The sequence below is a fragment of the Lissotriton helveticus genome, chromosome 3_2 (genome assembly GCF_964261635.1).
Source record: "Lissotriton helveticus chromosome 3_2, aLisHel1.1, whole genome shotgun sequence".
Taxonomy (NCBI): domain Eukaryota; kingdom Metazoa; phylum Chordata; class Amphibia; order Caudata; family Salamandridae; genus Lissotriton; species Lissotriton helveticus.
In genome coordinates this window covers 298,825,127-298,845,606 of record NC_136062.1, presented here as the reverse complement: position 1 = coordinate 298,845,606, position 20,480 = coordinate 298,825,127, and the positions used below count along the sequence as shown (strand labels likewise).

Sequence of the window (20,480 nt, the reverse complement as noted above, 5' to 3'; positions counted from 1 at the left end):
AGGGCAACATGGAGGCGTTTATCACGGAATGGTTGGAGAGCTGGCTCCCGCCGGAGTCCCTCTCCCGATGCTTTATCGTCGAACGGGCCCATAGAGCGCTCACTCAGAAACCACCGGTCGGCGAACGCCCGCGGCCAGTGATAGCCAGACTTCTTAATTATCATGACAGGGACACGATACTGAAACAGGCCCGGCTGAAGGAGCCCCTACTGTACGACAACCAGCGGATCATGATCTTCCCGGATTATACAAAACTGGTGCAGAAGCAACGGCAGTCATTCACAGCAGCTAAAGCCCGTCTGCGGGATCTCAAAATTCAATATGCTCTACTTTACCCGGCTCGCCTGCGGGTGGTCTTTCAATCACGTACTCACTTCTTTAATTCTCCTGAGGAAGTATTTGCATGGACCGAAGAGACAGTACGAGTTAGACCGCACACCCCGTCGGCCAGAGACTCAGACTCATCCTCCTCGACGATGCCGCCACGGACTCCCAGACGTTCACGGAGTAGGAGTAACTGGAGGTCTCGCTCCTCGAAGCGCTCTCCACGAAGGGAAGAAATGCAGGAGAGACTGCAGCATCGGACGCTCCGAAGGTAGATCCGTGAGGGGTGAAGGACCCCGGATTCACCCTCAGTGCTGCGTCCTGCACCGTAGTTTTGGTGAGAACAGCCATTGATGGCCTGGCTGGAGATGAGGTACGCCTTCAGGGGCACCACTACGGTGTGACAACCTAAAGACTTATGGACACGGGATGCGGGTTGGGTGGGAAGGGATGGACTAAAAGGCGGACACGTGCCTCAAGCTAGGGGGGACTTGATCTTTTAGGAGATCAATTGGGGTGTTCTAGGGGTTGTTGATGGGGCTCCGTTGGAATAGACGGTCTCGGGTCTCCCGTTGGGGGCTGGAGGCGTTTTGTTCCGCGACAGGTACTTCAATGTTGCTGAGGTATGGGGTGGGGGGTGGTAGGGGTTGGGGGACAAGTTGGGGAAATGTTTGGGGTTGGCTCTTTACTACACGATGGTCCACCTGATTCGATTGATGAGGTCTAGGCAAGTCCACTCCCATGCGCCCAGGCGATTGCAAACCCACCCAATTGATGGCGGCTAGAGGCCCAGCTCCAGAGCCCCCCAGGGCAGCGCTACGGATAGTGAGCTGGAATGTACGGGGCATGCTTGATAAAATAAAGCGAGGGGCTGTGCTGCGACAAGGGAAAAGGGAGAAAGCGGATGTTTTATTATTGCAAGAAACCCATCTTCTGGGTACCAAGACCCTTAGCCTGCAGCGCTATGGGTATCAACAGGTGTTCCATGCTGGATTTGTCAGGGGTTCCCGGGGAGTGGCAGTGTTGATTCACCGGAGAGTGTCCTATATCCACACTACGCAGTGGATTGATGCCCAAGGTAGATATGTGTTTGTCAAGGGAACGATTGATGGCGAGGTGGTGGTCTTTGGCAGTGTGTATGCTCCCCCCCCCGCTGCAGTGGTCCCTCGTGGAGAAATTGTTTGCTGTCTGGACTGAGATCCCGGATGTACTGGCTGCAATTGGGGGTGACTGGAATGATGTTATGGATAGTGCGATAGATCGCTATAGACCAGGTGGTGGGCAACTGATAGCTACCCCTACGAAATTTCACGATATGGCGCAGAGCTTGGGTTGGACGGATGCATGGCGCTATCAACATACCCATAGTCGGGAATTCACCTATGTCTCAGCGGTCCATAACTCCTTCTCAAGGTTAGACTACGTGTTCGTTCCTTGCTCCAAGATAGGCAGAGAGGAATCGACGGCTATATTGCCGCGTGGGCTCTCTGACCATTCCCCCATTGTAATCGACATCCTTCTGGACAGGAGACGGCAGCCATTTAGATGGCGCCTCTCCACCTGGCATCTCCAGCAAGACGATTATCAGTCCCATATGAGGGAAGCCATAGCCCACTATTGGTCTGATAACTAAGGGTCAGGAGTGGATGACGTGACCCTCTGGGAAGCTTTGAAACCCACACTCCGAGGAGTGGATATAGCCTGGTGAGCGAGGGCCCGTAGGTCGCGCGGCGAGGAACTGGAGAAGGCGGCGGACCGTGCCCGTACCCTCGAGAGCACGTGTACGGAGACAGGGGTGGATGAGGACATTAGACGATTGCTGCAGGCGCAGCGTGATGCTGCATCCCTGCAACTTGAGGAGTCAAGTCAGGTGTGGCTCGCGACGCAGAGCAGAATCTACCAGTGGGGAGACAAGTCCGGCACAATGCTTTATAGACTCTGACAGGGCACGCTCCAGGCGCCGACACTGCCAGCGCTACGGGATGGGGCCGGAGGCTCTCTATCGGACCCAAGGGCAATTGCTGACAGCTTTGCGTGCTATTATGCAGCGCAGTATTCCCCTAGGGAATCCCTCCTGGCAGAAGAGGTTGATAAATTTCTGGCGAATCTCCCACCGCGGGGAATCTCTGATGATGAGCGCGATAGTCTTGAGCTCCCTCTGTCCGCGGAAGAGCTGGGGAAGGCCCTTGGAGAATTGAACGCTGGGAAGGCCCTGGGGCCAAACGGGTTCCCCTGTGAGTTTTTCCGGAAATACCATCTCCAATTAGGGGCACACTATAAGAAGGCGTTGGATGCTGCTAGAGAGTCGGGTCACCTGCCGAGAGACTGGAGACACGCTGAGATAGTGGTCTTCTGCAAACCGGGGAGACCCCCGGATTGCCATGAATCCTATCGCCCTATCTCACTTCTGAATATCGAGGCGAAGATACTAGCCAAGGCCCTCGCCAACCGCCTCCTCCCACTAATTACGACCCTGGTCCATCCAGACCAGGCCGGCTTCATGCCACAGAGCTACCAGGCATAATATTAGGCGGGCCCAAGTTGCGTTGGAAATGATGAAAGCTACCGCAACCCAGGCAGCGCTTCTGTTGGCAGACATAGATCGAGCGTTCGACTCCCTGAGCAGGGTTTACCTCCACGCGCTCCTGCCTCGTTTGAATCTTGGACCCCGCTTTCTCTCCTACATTCGGCTGCTATATACAGACTTGACGGCATCGGTGCGAGTAGCGGGCGCCACTTCGGATGCCTTCCCTATTGGACGGGGCACCCGTCAGGGGTGCCCTCTCTCGCCTTACCTATTTGCCCTCGCCATGGAACCCCTGGCGGCGTGGGTACGCATAGACGCGCAAATGAAGGGGTTTGAGTGGGAATCTGGGCCGTCTGATAGGATTGCCCTCTATGCAGACGACATGCTGTTCTTTCTTAATAGGTCGGGCCCGAGAGTCCTCGAAATTATGAGGGTGTTTGGAGAGGTCTCGGGACTCCATCTTAATGCTCGGAAATCTACCCTATGGACCCTGGGGGATGGTGGTGCACTGGGTGACTGGGCGTCGACTTCACAGGAGGCGGTGGGAGGCCTTAAATACCTCAGAGTATTCTTAACGGATTTACCGGGAGTCTCGTGGGAACGTAACATCGTTCCGGTATGGGACAGGGTTCGAACCGACATGAAGACGTGGGCCCGCATGCCCCTCAATCTGTATGGCCGCTCGGCCATATTTAAGATGGTGGCCCTCCCTCGTCTACTCTATCAGTTACAGAACCATCCTTACCCTATCTCCCCGCAGTGGTTCCGCCAGGTCAATTCGGCTCTGGGCCGCTTCCTCTGGGCTGGGGTGCTGTCCAGGTAGCGCTTCGCGTAGATGATTCAGAAAAGGCCAAGATATGTTGCATACTTTTCTGTCTTATGCCTCCATAGCCCTTACTTGTCTTTCTTGATGTTTTTCATAGATGGTACATTCTTTCAATATAACTGTCTGCCAAGCAAAGGATATAGAGGTTATTGGGGCCATTTTCAGATGGTTTTCGTGCCACAGGAGGGACAGTTCACACGCTGTAATGGCACACTGGCTGTGGAGAAAACTGTAGCACACTGCAAGTCAACTTTTACAAAATGCTTAAAATTGCGAAACACAAAAAGACGTTGTGTGGTTTTGGCGAAATTTATTTTGGTTTAAATATAGGGACTTTTTTTAGTTTAAAGTTACATTATTGAGGGACCTTTTTGTTGAAAGGGGGTTTACTAGTAGGTGCAGGTAGGTACCTACGGCAAGTAATAACATAACATTTACAAATAAGGTCCAGTAGAGTCTCAATAACTTAATCCGGTAGCTTGGCTCATGAGCAGTCAGGTTTAACATGGGAGACAGGTGTGTAAAGCAAAAGTGCCAAATTGGGACATCTGGTCACCCTTGTCCGGGACAAAGTCAAAGCTTCAGGCCTACTACAATGGAGCGTGGGTTGGAATCGATGGGCGGTAGGGCCCTTCTGACTTAGACACCTTTTTGGAGCTTTTTCACTCGATGTCAAGTTAGACTCCTCATCAGGCCAGGTTGCAGTTAAACAATGGCAGCTTGATTCCACGCAATGCCTCAAGGACTCCTGGAGGTCTTGGTTCTTGTCATCAAAGGCGAAGAGCTCCGCAGCTTTCAGCAAACCTGGATTTCAGTCCATGTCACGGGTTAACATTGCTTGCTTGACTCTCAACAATGGGTTGGTCAAATTATGGAGATTTTATCAAAAGTCATCAAATGGTCTAAAACTTCTGGAATTTCTTTCAGAAGGTCCTTTTTCGGGTATTGAAGTGTCCACAACACCAATCCACAGTTCCAGAAGCTCTGAGTTGAGATGCTTCTTGGAAAAATGAGACTACAAGACCCACAATGCACCTGGTGAAATCCTTCAAAGTCCAGGCAAAGCTAGTCAGCTGGGCTCTTCTTGGTGGAGATGAGGCAGGTTGAGCTATTTTAACTTTCTGCTTTCAGGGAGTCCACTCCTTAAACTGTCAACGCAAGGCAAAGTCCTTCTTTTGGTGCAGCACCAAGTGTGCAGCAGGTGCAGTAATTTTGGTGCAGACCAGGGATTCAGCAGGGTGGTTATTCTTGTTTCTTCCAGACAGGGCTCTGAGTTGCTGGGCAGCTCTCACATATTTATCCATGTTTCTGGGCTATCAAGGAGGGGAGGTACCCCTGACCAATGGTTTGTAGGGTGCCACCGTCTGTGATTATCACTTCCCCTGAAATGCATCATTTCCTTGTCCCAGAAAGCCCCCTTCCTGCCTTTTGCTCTGCAGGTGCAGATCTCCTCCCACCACATGTTTCTTTGTTTCCTTGCGGGCCATTTCACACCTGGGAGAAGTATGGCTCAGCCTGTCAAAGGCTGGCCAATCAGGAGAGGCTGCTCCAGAGCTGAATTCAGGCACATCAGTAAAGCATGTTCTTTAACTTCTTTTCTGACAATTATAATAAACACAAACTTGGCAAGTTGTTGGATTTATTCTTTTAACACTTTGAATTATTATTGTACCTTACTCCTGTCAATAGATAGACTTTATTAATGTTAAATAAAGTCTTTCCATGTTGGCCTATGGAACTAATGCACTACAATGGGGAAAAACAAAGTTGGTAGTTTTTCCCTCACCAGGGCATATAAAACCACTTTTATAATGTCCCTGCTTATTTTAACATGACACCCTACCCTTGGTACACCTAGGACACACACATTATGGGTGGCATGTAAAAATAAGGTACTTTAAGACTTTGGAAGTACCTTTAACCCCTTCGCTGCGGCGGCTATTCCGCCGCAGCGCTAACGGGGAGGTGGGGCCACGCGGCGCTCCGGTACTCGTGACGGAACCGCTCCGTCGCGGCCCTCGGGTGAGCTGTGCTTGTGACGGAACGGTTCCGTCACGGCTCTGCCCGCTCTTTAGAACGTCAGCGCAGGCGCGGAATTCGCACCGCGCAGGCACGGCGAGCGGGCCGTGACGGAACGGTTCCGTCACCAGCACAGCTCACCCGAGGCTCGTGACGGAACGGTTCAGTCACGAGCATGGTAGGGTTAAAGTGGAATTTGAATATTGTTTTCTTTTAAAAGCAGCCTGCAAGGCAGGATTGGCTTTTAAAAGGACAGATGGGCACCACAGCAGTGTACACTTTAAGTGCATTAAATCTATTGGGCCTCTAAACCTAGATGCTCTACCACATACTAGGGGCTCACGGGTAGGTTGTCATGCCAATTGTAATTACCATTTCCATTTCTAAGCTTTATTTCGATCCTTGTAGACCATAAAAGCAAAATATAAAATACATACATCACTAAGTTGTAAACATTACAAAATATAGCCATTAACAATTGATTGTACAAATTTCATGACAGATTAAAACATGTTAAAAGCATTTAAACCAGTATATTCATGATTTAATAAGATCAAAGCAATGAAAACGGAAGGAGTATATTTAGCATGTACTGGAGGAGTTTAAAAACTTGCAACGCCTGAGCCACATGGAGTTAAGGAAACGGGACACGGCAAAAACAATTGGGGGGTGCGTTTCAGTTCTCATAACTCTGAACTCTGTAATTACACCTAATTACCATATACCTTCTAAACCGAACACTGGACCTGGGCCTGGTTAGCAGTGCCCAGGGCAAAATCAGTCAGTAACCACCAGTATCAGTCAAAACATGGGGGTGATCAGGGTAAAAAGGTTGACTTTCTCACAAGGATAATGGGTCTATGCACTTTAACATAGCTGTGTCAGCCTAGGACTTTAAAGACACAGTACTTTTATTCTGTATATGAGGCTAGGACTTCCCATCTGCAAAGTTTGCCTCCCTGTTCTTGTGAAAAAATTGGCACCTACTCGCTTTAAAGGGCGCTGTTTCCATCAATTTAGAGATTAACTGAATATCTTTCAACGCAAAAGGTGGTAAACTTAGACAAACCCATCATAAACAATGCTCCGGAAATTGCCCTCAACGGTAGGTGGAGATATTCGGTGCTCATGAATGATGCAGATATGTCTATGTTGGAAGGGGGCGATCTCGGAGGGCCAGGTTGTGCTCACCCGGTCACCCCAAGATCCACCTCTCCCACAGAACTTGCCGAGTCTTGATTGGGAGGTCCCCACCGGGGAGCACTTCGGGTCTAGGATCGTACACACTGAGCTCACACCACACTACGAACAGACACCACACCGTTGGATTCTAGTAACAAGTTCTTTATATAGCAAATAACGAAGGACGCACTCTTGTATACACAGTGGTCAAGGGACCACAAAGTCTTGGAGGATTCGGGAAGGGGGAAGCGGGACAGTCTTTTAGTCTCTGGGTCAGTACGCGGCGTACCCTACGCACTGCTCTCAATCCTCGAGCCGGGGGGTACGGGATGATGGTCGTACTGGCTGCCTCACCTCCGTCGAGTCGGCTCGGTCGTGATGGTGGTTTCGGTGGTCCAGCCGGACCAGAGTACTCCTCGAGCCGCGACGAGGTCAGCAGGGCTCGATCTGGAGAGGTTTGTGAGAGCCGCGACAGCGTCAGCAGGGCTCCGATGGTCTTAGAGGTCGAGCCGCGACAGCGTCAGCAGGGCTCCGGTGGTCTGAGAGATCGAGCCGCGACAGCGTCAGCAGGGCTCCGATGGTTACAGGTTCAGCTTGAGCCGCGACAGCGTCAGCAGGGCTCCGATGGTTACAGGTTCAGCTTGAGCCGCGACAGCGTCAGCAGGGCTCTGATGGTTACAAGTTCATCTTGAGCCGCGACAGCGTCAGCAGGGCTCAGAGGTTCAGGATGAGTCTTCTTAGGGTCAGCCGCGATCAGATCAGCAGGGCTTCAGGTCCAAGATACAACTGCCCGCTAGTTGTCGGGCGGGCCCAGTTATAGTCCTTTGGCTCTTTGATCTCCGGACCCTCACAGGCAGAGGTCTCCTGCCCGGGGGGGGCTGGTCATTGGTGAGGTCCGGCGGTTGGCTCTTTGATCCCTTTGAAAGATGGGTCCGGGAATTCCCAGACGCCCAGCGGGTCTGGAGCCAGCACTCGGGGAGGCCAGAGGGGTGATCAAAACTGGCCCACAGGGGAGGGCCAAAGGTGTGACAGAAACCAGCCCCTCAGGGGAAGCCGGAGGTGCCATCGAAACTCCCTGGCTTATCTCACTCAGGGAGCCCTTTACCCCCCAGCCGGGACTGGCGCGCCTTTGGAGTCTGGGGTTCGCTGGGGCCGGGGTCACGCTCGGCCCAGGGAGACAGGGATGTCGGGAAGGGAAGATGGCGTCCGGGCCTTGTGGGGCATGCAAGGTTAGGCGCTCGGAGCCGGGCGCGGAGCAGGAAAGGCAGGCCTGGTCGAGGTTCTAGGGGGATCTAGGTTTAACTGGAGTAGGACGCCCAGGCTCGGGGTGCAGCCTACACTAACGGGGAGGCTGCGCAGGGGACTCGGGGCACAGGCCTACGCTCACAGGGTGTGGAGGGACAGAGGCGAACCAAGCCACGAGGCCGGGTCCAACACGCGTCCCCCCCCAGCTGTAGGCGGGGAGAACTACCCATCCTCTTGGGGGTTCTCTTCGCTGAGGCGGAAGAATCTGGACAGGCCGTCTGCGTTGGCGTGGTCAGAGCCAGGCCGGTGTTCAACAGTGAAGTCCATCCCCTGGAGGGAGATGGACCAGCGCAGCAATTTGGGGTTCTCCCCTCTCACCTGCATTAGCCACCGGAGAGGTCGGTGGTCAGTCTGGACCCGGAAGTGAGTACCAAACAGGTAGGGTCTCATCTTCTTCAGGGCCCAAACCACCGCAAAGGCCTCCCGCTCGATGGTGCTCCACCTTTGTTCTCGAGGGAGTAGCCTCCGGCTAATGAATGCCACTGGTTGGTCTAGGCCGTTCTCGTTCACCTGGGACAGGACAGCTCCGATGCCATGCTCGGACGCGTCCGTCTGGACTACAAACTCTCGTGAGTAGTCGGGGGCCTGTAGGATGGGGGCGGTGCACATGGCGTCTTTCAACGTTTCGAACGCCTCTTGGCAGGCGGAGGTCCAGCTGACTTTCTTCGGCTGGTTTTTGGAGGTTAACTCCGTGAGGGGGGCTACGATGCTGCCGTAACTCTTGATGAACCGGCGGTAGTACCCCGTGAGCCCTAGAAACGCCCGCACTTCCGTCTGGGTCGTGGGGGCCTCCCAGGCCACGATGGCATCGATCTTGGGCTGGAGGGGGGCTACGAGGCCGCTTCCGACCTGGTGCCCGAGGTAGATTACGGACCCTTGTCCGATCTGGCACTTGCTTGCCTTAATGGTGAGACCCGCCCTCCTCAGGGCGGTCAGCAGCGCCCAGAGGTGCTGGAGGTGCTCCGGCCAGTGGGAACTGTAGACTGCGATATCGTCCAGATACGCAGCGCTGAACTCTTCCAACCCCGCCAGGACCTGGTTCACCAGTCGCTGGAAGGTGGCGGGGGCGTTCTTCATTCCGAAGGGCATCACCCGGAAATGGTAGTGACCATCCGGGGTGGAGAAAGCGGATCTTTCCTTTGCTCCCTCGGTGAGGGCGATCTGCCAGTACCCACTGGTCAGGTCGAATGTGCTGAGGAAACGAGCGGCTCCGAGGCGATCGATAAGCTCGTCGGCTCGGGGGATGGGATGAGCATCGGTTCTGGTGACTGCGTTGAGCCCGCGGTAGTCAACGCAGAACCTCAACTCGGGAACAGCACCGGGGGCGGCTGCCTTCGGAACCAGGACCACGGGGCTAGCCCATGGGCTGTCAGAGGCTTCGACCACCCCGAGAGCTAACATCTTCGATACCTCGGCCTTGATGCAGGCCCGGACTCGGTCAGGGACGCGGTAGGCTCTGTGCCGTACCGGTGGGCTGTCCCCGGTATCCACGTCGTGGACGCACCAGTTGGTGACGCCGGGGGTGAGGGAGAAGAGGTCTGAGAATTGTCCCAGTAACTGGCGACAGTCCTCTCGCTGCTCGGGAGAGAGGGAGGAGGAGAGACTCACCCCCTCTACGGAGCCATCTTTTTCTTTTGGGGATAGGAGATCGGGGAGAGGCTCCGTTTCTTCTTCTTCCCCATCGTCCGTGGAGAGGAGTAAGCTCAACTCGGATCGGGCGAAGTGGGGTTTGCGGCGGTTTACGTGAAGGACCCGCAAGGGGTTCCGGGGGGACTCCACGTCGATGAGATAAGTCACCTGACTCTTGCGTTCTATCACCTTGAAGGGCCCTGTCCACTTGTCTTGCAGGGCACAGGGCTCCACGGGGGCCATCACCCAGACCCGCTGTCCGGGCTGAAACTCGACCAGAGTGGCATTTTGGTCATACCACCGTTTCATTTCTTCTTGGCTGGCCTCGAGGTTTGCCTCGGCCAGCTCTCGGAACTTCCTCGTCTGGTTCCGGAGGGCCAAAATGTATCGAAACACATCGGGAGGGGGCTCTGGGGCCGCCGTCTCCCACCCTTCCTTGACCAGGGTAAGGGGTCCCCGGACGGGGTGCCCGTAGAGCAGCTCGAAGGGGCTGAACCCCAGGGACTTCTGGGGGACTTCGCGGTATGCGAAGAGGAGACAGGGAAGGAGGACGTCCCACTTACGCCTCAGGGGCTCTTCGAGTCCCATGATCATTCCTTTGAGGGTCCGGTTGAAGCGTTCCACCAGACCGTTACCCTGGGGGTGATATGGGGTGGTGAACTTGTATGTCACCCCACATTGTTGCCAAAGGGACTTCATGTATTTCGAGATGAAGTTGGTCCCTCGGTCGCTGACGACTTCTCGGGGGAATCCCACCCGGGAGAAGATGGCCATGAGGGCCCGCCCCACTACGGGGGCAGTCACCGTTCGGAGGGGAATGGCTTCGGGGTATCGGGTGGCATGGTCCACCAAGACAAGGATAAAGCGGTGCCCCAAGGAGGTCCGGGGGTCGAGGGGGCCCACAATGTCGATTCCCACCCTCTCAAAGGGGGTACTGACCACGGGGAAGGGTTGGAGAGGAGCCTTGCGCTTCCCTCCGCTCTTTCCGCTGGACTGACAAGTGGGGCAGGACTTACAGTGGGCCTCCACATCAGAGCGCATGCCCGGCCAGTAGAAGTGGGTGACCAGGCGCTGGTACGTTTTGTCTTGTCCCAAGTGTCCCGCCAGGGGCACGTCATGGGCCAGGTTCAGGAGAAAGCCGCGGAAGCGTAGGGGGACCACCAGCACTCGGCCGGACCCTAGTTCGGCGGACTTTTTCTCGCTGTATAAGAGGCCGTTTTCCCAATAGACAAAGTGGGAGCCAGACTGGTCACCGGCGGCCTGGGCGGCGGCCTGCTGCCGCGGCCCCACCAAGGATGGACAGGCTGTCTGCTCTAGGCAGAATTCTTCTCGGGACGGTCCCCCTTCCTGGCGCCATTGGGCCAGCTCAGGAAGGTCGTCCAAGCTCGGGGTCGGTTCGACACCAGGGCCGAGGGGACCTGCGTCGGGGGGGAAGCTCTCCCTGGGGAACAGCTCAGGGGTCTCAAAGGATTCAGGGACCTCGGGGTCCTCGGGGGTCGCCGGTGCCGCCTCTAAGGTCGCCCCTTCGGGGGTGGTCCTTCGGGCGGTCATCGACCGGGTACTCACACAGGCCCACTCGGGTAGGCCCACCATCTCTAAGTGGGTCCTTTTCTCAACCCGCTGCCATGGGGAGCTCTCTAGATCGTTGCCGAGCAGGCAGTCCACAGGCATGTCGGAGCGGACTGCCACTCGTAACTCCCCAGAGACGCCCCCCCATTCGAACGGGACTTGAGCTATCCGGCAGGTGCGGACGGAGTTATCAGCTGCGATCACCCTGCAGGAGATGTGGGGAACAATCTGGGCTTCGGTGACTAGGTGCCGTTTGACGGCGGTGATACTGGCCCCAGTATCTCGGAGCGCCCCTATGTGATGGCCATTGACAGTCACCTGCTGTCGGTACTTCTCTGTGTTGTCGGGTAGGGGAGCTCCGGGGACCATCTCCCTATCACCCAGGGAGACTAACATCATAGCTGCGGGGTCTGCTCCCTCAAACTCTTCTTCCCCCTCCTCTTCTAGGGCTACTGAGGTGATGTGGCGCACTGGGAGCCCTGCAGCGGCAGGCTTCTGGAACAAGGGGCAGCGGGGGTCATTGGCATAGTGCCCGGGTTTCTGGCAATGGTAGCAGGCTTGGCTGACTCGGGGCCCTGGCTTAGCTGGGGGAAACCCTGCGCGCGCTGTGGGAGGCGAGGTGCCGGGCTGGTTTCTGGGGGGACTACGCGGGGATCCTACCTGGGAACCCCTCTGTCTATTCTGATTCCCCCCTTCCCTCTGGCGGGACGATCCCTGTTCATTTCGGCCAGAATCTCCCCCGGGCCCCCGGGGGACTCTGGTGCTCACCCAGCGATCGGCCTCGACGGCCAACTTCCGGGGGTCAGCCAACTTGCTGTCCAGGAGGTGCTGTCGGAGTTCCACAAAGCAATTCAGGGACAAATGTTCGTAGGCAATAAGGTCAATGAGCCCCTCGAAGGTGGACACCTTGCTGCCCTTGATCCACCCTTCCAGGGCCCGACTGTAGAAGTTGACATATTCTACCCATGTGGTGCAGGGGATCTTCCTGCATTCTCGGAAGCGTTGGCGGTACATTTCTGGGGTGAGCCCGTACCTTGTGAGGAGGGCCTCTTTCATGTGGCTGTAGGAGGTCTGTTCGGCAGACGGTAGGTCGAGTAGGGTGTCTCTCCCCTCACTCAGGAATCGACCCCACAGCCCGGCTCCCCAATCTTTCTGCGGAACTCGGTGGGAGGTCATAGCTACCTCGTAGGCCTTGAACCATTGCTGGATGTCATTGTTTTTATAATATTCTTTGACCACATCCTTGGGGATGTGGACCTTGGGTTCCACTGGGGGAACAGACTCTCGGGTCGCTGCTGTTTTGTTGCCTTCGTTCCGGGCCTTGAGTTCTATTTCCAATACGCTGCGCTCGTGCTCCAGCTGGAGCTTCTTTCCGTCATATTCTCGTTGGAGTTTCTTCTCCTCCAGTTCTCCTTGCAGCCGTAGCTGCTCGATGGCTAGCTTTTTCTCGGCCAGCTTGAGTTCTACCTCCATCTTTAAACGGGCTAGTTCTAGCTCGTGGCTTCGGTTGCGTTCTCGGTCGGTCATCTCTTCTCGAGATAGACCTCTCTCCGTGCTGTGAGTCCGCGTCGGGGACTCTGCTCTTTCTTGCTCCGGGGCGTGGGTTTCGATCAGTGGTGCTCCCCCTCCATCGGCTTCTGTCGGTGCTGGAGGTTGGGCTCCGGTCTCTACCCAGGCCGTTAGAGCTTGTTGAAAGTCCTCTTTGGTGTTTAATCCCGTTGACGGGATACGGAGATCTTTGCAGAATTGCTTGAGCTCACGGTGCGAATAGTCTCCCAGCAGCTCCATCTGGAAGGTGGTCTTGTCGCTCGTGAGGCTCATGGTTGCTCTTCGTTCGGGTAGTATGTCAGTGCTGTACGATCCCTAGACGTAGGTTCTTATCGCGACGCTGCCACCAATGTTGGAAGGGGGCGATCTCGGAGGGCCAGGTTGTGCTCACCCGGTCACCCCAAGATCCACCTCTCCCACAGAACTTGCCGAGTCTTGTATGGGAGGTCCCCACCGGGGAGGACTTCGGGTCTAGGATCGTACACACTGAGCTCACACCACACTACGAACAGACACCACACCGTTGGATTCTAGTAACAAGTTCTTTATATAGCAAATAACGAAGGAAGCACTCTTGTATACACAGTGGTCAAGGGACCACAAAGTCTTGGAGGATTCGGGAAGGGGGAAGCGGGACAGTCTTTTAGTCTCTGGGTCAGTACGCGGCGTACCCTACGCACAGCTCTCAATCCTCGAGCCGGGGGGTACGGGATGATGGTCGTACTGGCTGCCTCACCTCCGTCGAGTCGGCTCGGTCATGATGGTGGTTTCGAAGGTCCAGCCGGACCAGAGTACTCCTCGAGCCGCGACGAGGTCAGCAGGGCTCGAACTGGAGAGGTTCGTGAGAGCCGCGACAGCGTCAGCAGGGCTCCGATGGTCTTAGAGGTCGAGCCGCGACAGCGTCAGCAGGGCTCCAATGGTTGCAAGTTCAGCTTGAGCCGCGACAGCGTCAGCAGGGCTCCGGTGGTCTGAGAGATCGAGCCGCGACAGCGTCAGCAGGGCTCCGATGGTTACAGGTTCAGCTTGAGCCCCGACAGCGTCAGCAGGGCTCTGATGGTTACAGGTTCAGCTTGAGCCGCGACAGCGTCAGCAGGGCTCTGATGGTTACAAGTTCAGCTTGAGCCGCGACAGCGTCAGCAGGGCTCAGAGGTTCAGGATGAGTCTTCTTAGGGTCAGCCGCGATCAGATCAGCAGGGCTTCAGGTCCAAGATACAACTGCCCGCTAGTTGTCGGGCGGGCCCAGTTATAGTCCTTTGGCTCTTTATCTCCGGACCCTCGCAGGCAGAGGTCTCCTGCCCGGGGGGGCTGGTCATTGGTGAGGTCCGGCGGTTGGCTCTTTGATCCCTTTGAAAGATGGGTCCGGGAATTCCCAGACGCTCAGCGGGTCTGGAGCCAGCACTCGGGGAGGCCAGAGGGGTGATCAAAACTGGCCCACAGGGGAGGGCCAAAGGTGTGACAGAAACCAGCCCCTCAGGGGAAGCCGGAGGTGCCATCGAAACTCCCTGGCTTATCTCACTCGGGGAGCCCTTTACCCCCCAGCCGGGACTGGCGCGCCTTTGGAGTCTGGGGTTCGCTGGGGCCGGGGTCACGCTCGGCCCAGGGAGACAGGGATGTCGGGAAGGGAGGATGGCGTCCGGGCCTTGTGGGGCATGCAAGGTTAGGCGCTCGGAGCCGGGCGCGGAGCGGGAAAGGCAGGCCTGGTCGAGGTTCTAGGGGATCTAGGTTTAACTTGAGTAGGACGCCCAGGCTCGGGGTGCAGGCTACACTAACGGGGAGGCTGCGCAGGGGACTCGGGGCACAGGCCTACGCTCACAGGGTGTGGAGGGACAGAGGCGAACCACGCCACGAGGCCGGGTCCAACAGTCTAGCACTGAATTTGTAACATTCTTTCATGCTATTACTAGGACACAATTAAATAGTTGCCATTTACTCAGCAACAAGCTGAATCTTCAGGCCTCGTTGCATGAATCCAAAAAGTGGTGTTATGGCTCTTAGTCCCGTTTTTGCACAGGTACAACACTATGACCACTGCAAAAATGAACAACTTCATATACTGGACATCATAATCCTCCACAAAGATGATCTGGAGGTCTGTGGAAACCGACATAAGCATTTTATGCTGGATGCTTTAGCAGTTTCCAATTCCTCAAACCTATATACCTATCCTACAGATTTATGTACTAATGTAAACCCATATTCACAATAACAGACACTTGAATGTACTCTTTCAGGGTTCTTCTCTAAATATATATGCTGGGGGCAAATCTTACCAAGGCCTAAAATTTCCCAGTGCTCTCAGTGTTTGGAGGAGCCATGAATATGGTATCTAGCTGGAGAGGAGTGCTCTGTGGGTCTCTAGATTTCAGGATAATTGACACCCACGTCAATGTGGAGGTTATCTAGGCAATTCCCCTCCTCTTCTGCAAGTAACTGTTGCTGTTCCATGACCTCAACCAGAAACCTTCCAAGAAAAAATAAACTTTTAGCGGTCAAAGCTTTGAATGACCTGCGAATCCTGGGACTCTCAGCTATCTATTAAATCCCAGGGTGGGCATCAATTAAAGATATAATGCTTCATTCCAGTCATGGCAGTCAATATGTTTTCACCTACACTGAGGGGGTCGAATCTCAGGTAGATCTACACATCTCAGAGTAGCTGGTAGTCGTGCATGATGAGGTAGTGGGCTGGAGAGGCTAGCTGCTGATATTTCGTTTAGTCTAGAAGGTGGAAGAAGACAAGAACAGGAAGCAGGCGAATATCAGTGACACTTTAATATTGGCTGGACCAATTTTTTGTCTCTATCTATCCCACTCACTCAATTACTTATCCCCTATGGGCTGTTGTGTAAGGTATGTGACTATGTTGCTTAAATGTTGTAGCAACATTTAAATGTGTTCATATCTTGCTCCGCCTTTTCAGTAGTGCAGGCTGTTTGATCTTACTTTAGGCCTTTTCCCTTCGTAAATTCCAGTAGGATTTACCTGCTGAAATTTAACAAATAGTATCATCTTTATTGTACCTGGTAGGTACAGGGTGCAACAAATATCGCACCATTTGTAATTGAGATTCATGTGCTTGAGAATGGATCGCAATTTAACAGACCTTTCAGAATAAGCGATCCTATTTACAGAAGTAGCTCCCATAAATGTCAAAATATTGATTCACTCCTTAAAGGAATGGCCCTATGGAAGCATGTACATGTCAAAGGTTTAAGACAAAACCAAAATTAAGAGTTTATCTTTTCAGTATAAGCTGTGCGTCTCTGACAGCCCCAGAGCACACAAACCTACCGTTTTGACTGTGCACACTTACAAATGGAATGCATAAAAAACAAGCAGTATTCATCAGAAGAAAATCTTTTCAGCCAAACCTCTGACTTTGCTGCCATAAGCATTGTCCACACTTTCTTCAGCTTCTTTGTTTTGCCCTGGGCTTCCTCTTGTAAACTGGTATACTTCTCTTCAATATCTAATCGTTCTTGCTGTAAGCAAAAATAGACGTTCAATTAAAACACACAATCTGTACAACAAAAATGTAAAACAATGAAAGACAGACAATTCACAAACAAAATAATAACTCATACTTCTGGTGTTTCAATGTTAGCCACGAAGTCCCGCTAGGTTCGTGTGGGCGTGAAAGCCTTGTAACCACTAGGAATGGAAGGACAGTGACGTGCACCCGTATGGGTTGACACACAGAGGATGTTTGTGTACAGGTGTGTGAAGTTAGGAGTCCCTACATAAAGAGGCAATTTTGCATCAGGTCCCCAAAAATATGTGAACTTGCAGGTGAACTTGCAGTTATGGTGTTTCAAACTGTGACCAGCACTCAGGTTAACCGTCCTCTCACTGTAGAAAAAGCTAGATACAGTTAGTTTTTGCTAGGTTCGCGCTGCATATATATGTGAAATACTCTTCTTCTGTATGCACTGCTCTTTAGATTTTGAAATAACTCCTCACGATGCAGATTCTTCAATGTGTGCTTTGTTTTCTCAATACATTTCTAATTCGTTTTTACAATATCACCGTAGACTTTAGCTAGTTAAAAAGAAAGGCATTCTCTTTTTGTATGGCCAAAAAGAGTGAATAAAAAGAAACAACTTGTTGTATACAGAGACACAAGGGAAAAGGGCATTCAAGTAACTACAAAATTCGTACAATGCATACATAATAACAGCAATGTCAAAAGGTCTTGTGGTTTCGATAGATGTTCCTGTAATTGAATTCATTGTTTAGCAGCAAGAACCACAAAGTAGATGATTCGAGTGGGAAAAACCTTTAGACGTACCCCATTGACCCTGGTTTGCTGTGTGGGGATGCAGCTGTTAATCCTGATTGCTACACATGATGGGGCCTCCTATGTGGGCTCTAACTAGTTAATAATCAATTTTTTGAATGTTACAACAGGTTCACTGGTTACCAGTGGAACCAACTAGTGATGTGCGTGATGTGATCCTGATGTTGTGCGCTGCTGACTGCCATAGCCACAAAATGTTGGAGAGCGTATAGCTCGAACTGCTGTTTGTAAGTGGTTCCCACAAGTGATGTATTACCATAGAATACATCTAAAACTATAATTAGACGTGTCTGCATGGCCCTAAGTTCTGTGATTAAAAATGTTGGACACATCACAGAAACTCGATATTAAAAGTTAATGGGAGAAACTAAACCACATGGACTCACACATAAATCAAAGAAAAATAAATCCTTAAGGTTTTAAACTTTTTAATCTGGGCTAGTATTTTCTTTTTATGAAACTTCCTTAGGGTAATCAGACAGGGTGAAGATAACTTGGGAAGTCAGTAACATAATTCTGAAACCCAATACCTAGTTTGGTCTGCAGTAATTTTAGTGGTTATACAAATACAGCAAGGAGTAATGGAGATGCCTGCAGGACTTCCAATGTCACAGCAGCTGGATCCAAGACTACATTCTCTATTCTCAGTCTTGACATCCTCTTGCTCAAGAAAGATTCAAACCAAGCGGACACCCCAATCACAGCCCTCATTCTAGTGACTAGAAGTAAATTATGCAATATGTTGAATGCTGCAGTCCAACATCAATAGTAGCAAAGGATCTACCTTATATAGTGCATACGTAAGGACTATTCTGTCTTTTTCCTGGTTCAAAACTAGTCTTATAGTCCCTCCAGATTGATAGTCTCTCCTCCAGAGACTGTTAATCTTTACTAAATGCATCTCGAATAAGGGTAGCACCTGTCTAAGATTTTAGTAATCGAAAAACTAAGCAGGTCTAAAGGTAAGAACATGGGTGTCACCTTCAGATTTGGTTATAACACTTATACATCTGTCTAGTTTTTTTTCAGGTATAGCTTCTCAGAAACCGAAAAGCACTTCTCCCTCTCTTTCAAGAAGATGGTATTTACGCTCCTACATATAAGATGTGTATGCTGAAGGATTTTTTTTAGGTTTTGCCTGGCGAAAAGATGCGCTCTGCGCATCTTTTTCGCGCAGGCGAAAACCTGATGAGAACTGTAGTGGGGTTTGGGTCGGCCCTCGTCATTCATTGGCTGGCTCCATAAATGGAGCCTAGCCATTGGACGAGGGGCCTGTCCGTCAATGCCGGACCAGATTCGGGGGCGTTCCCGAGATTCTTTGGCTTTTGCCGACGTCACGCTACGTCAGCCGAAAGCCGATTCTCGGGAACGCCCCCGAATCTGGGTCTGCATTGAGCCTACACCCACCTTCCTGCCGAAGGAAGCAGCCGTCCGTCTACAGCAAGGGCCGCGCTGGGATTGGCCCAGCCGGCCGAGCCTCCGCCGTGTCATCGGGAGGAGGAGTGGCTTTATTTTGAAGTGGTTCCGACGGTATGTATGCTGCTGTGTTTTTTTTTTTGAGGTAAGCCATCTGCTTTATTTTGCTAATGTAATGTTTCTCCCTCTCTTTTCCAGGTCCAGCATGGCCCGTGTCTTCTACCTGCAGCTGTGTGCACCGCTGTGCAGGAAGTGGTTCCGACGGTATGTATGCTGCTGTGTTTTTATCTTTGAGGTAAGCCATCTGCTTTATTTTGCTAATGTAATTTTTTTCCCTCTCTTTTCCAGGTCCAGCATGGCCCGTGTCTTCTACCTGCAGCTGTGTGCTCCGCTGTGCAGGAAGTGGTTCCGACGGTATGTATGCTGCTGTGTTTTTATCTTTGAGGTAAGCCATCTGCTTTATTTTGCTAATGTAATGTTTCTCCCTCTCTTTTCCAGGTCCAGCATGGCCCGTGTCTTCTACCTGCAGCTGTGTGCTCCGCTGTGCAGGAAGTGGTTCCGACGGTATGTATGCTGCTGTGTTTTTATCTTTGAGGTAAGCCATCTGCTTTATTTTGCTAATGTAATGTTTCTTCCTCTCTTTTACAGGTCCAGCATGGCCCGTGTCTTCTACCTGCAGCTGTGTGCACCGCTGTGCAGGAAGTGGTTCCGACGGTATGTATGCTGCTGTGTTTTTATCTTTGAGGTAAGCCATCTGCTTTATTTTGCTAATGTAATGTTTCTCCCTCTCTTTTCCAGGTCCAGCATGGCCCGTGTCTTCTACCTGCAGCTGTGTGCACCGCTGTGCAGGAAGTGGTTCCGACGGTATGTATGCTGCTTTGTTTTTATCTTTGAGGTAAGCCATCTGCTTTATTTTGCTAATGTAATGTTTCTTCCTCTCTTTTCCAGGTCCAGCATGGCCCGTGTCTTCTACCTGCAGCTGTGTGCACCGCTGTGCAGGAAGTGGTTCCGACGGTATGTATGCTGCTTTGTTTTTATCTTTGAGGTAAGCCATCTGCTTTATTTTGCTAATGTAATGTTTCTTCCTCTCTTTTACAGGTCCAGCATGGCCCGTGTCTTCTACCTGCAGCTGTGTGCACCGCTGTGCAGGAAGTGGTTCCGACGGTATGCATGCTGCTGTCTTTTATCTTTGAGGTAAGCCATCTGCTTTATTTTGCTAATGTTATGTTTCTCCCTCTCTTTTCCAGGTCCAGCATGGCCCGTGTCTTCTACCTGCAGCTGTGTGCACCGCTGTGCAGGAAGTGGTTCCGACGGTATGTATGCTGCTGTGTTTTTATCTTTGAGGTAAGCCATCTGCTTTATTTTGCTAATGTAATTTTTTTCCCTCTCTTTTCCAGGTCCAGCATGGCCCGTGTCTTCTACCTGCAGCTGTGTGCTCCGCTGTGCAGGAAGTGGTTCCGACGGTATGTATGCTGCTGTGTTTTTATCTTTGAGGTAAGCCATCTGCTTTATTTTGCTAATGTAATGTTTCTCCCTCTCTTTTCCAGGTCCAGCATGGCCCGTGTCTTCTACCTGCAGCTGTGTGCTCCGCTGTGCAGGAAGTGGTTCCGACAGTATGTATGCTGCTGTGTTTTTATCTTTGAGGTAAGCCATCTGCTTTATTTTGCTAATGTAATGTTTCTCCCTCTCTTTTCCAGGTCCAGCATGGCCCGTGTCTTCTACCTGCAGCTGTGTGCTCCGCTGTGCAGGAAGTGGTTCCGACGGTATGTATGCTGCTGTGTTTTTATCTTTGAGGTAAGCCATCTGCTTTATTTTGCTAATGTAATGCTTCTTCCTCT

General features: G+C 52.4%; 1 protein-coding gene across 2 annotated transcripts in view; it reads right to left on the bottom strand.

Moving 5' to 3' along the window:
- The window catches only part of KIF3A (kinesin family member 3A), a 302,929-nt gene that overhangs the window by 69,524 nt on the left and 212,925 nt on the right, over positions 1 to 20,480 (bottom strand). For both annotated transcript variants that reach the window (XM_078684196.1, XM_078684197.1), the window contains one exon: positions 16,301 to 16,411. In XM_078684196.1, coding sequence (XP_078540322.1) covers positions 16,301 to 16,411 — 111 coding nt within the window. The remainder of the gene's footprint in view (positions 1 to 16,300; positions 16,412 to 20,480) is intronic.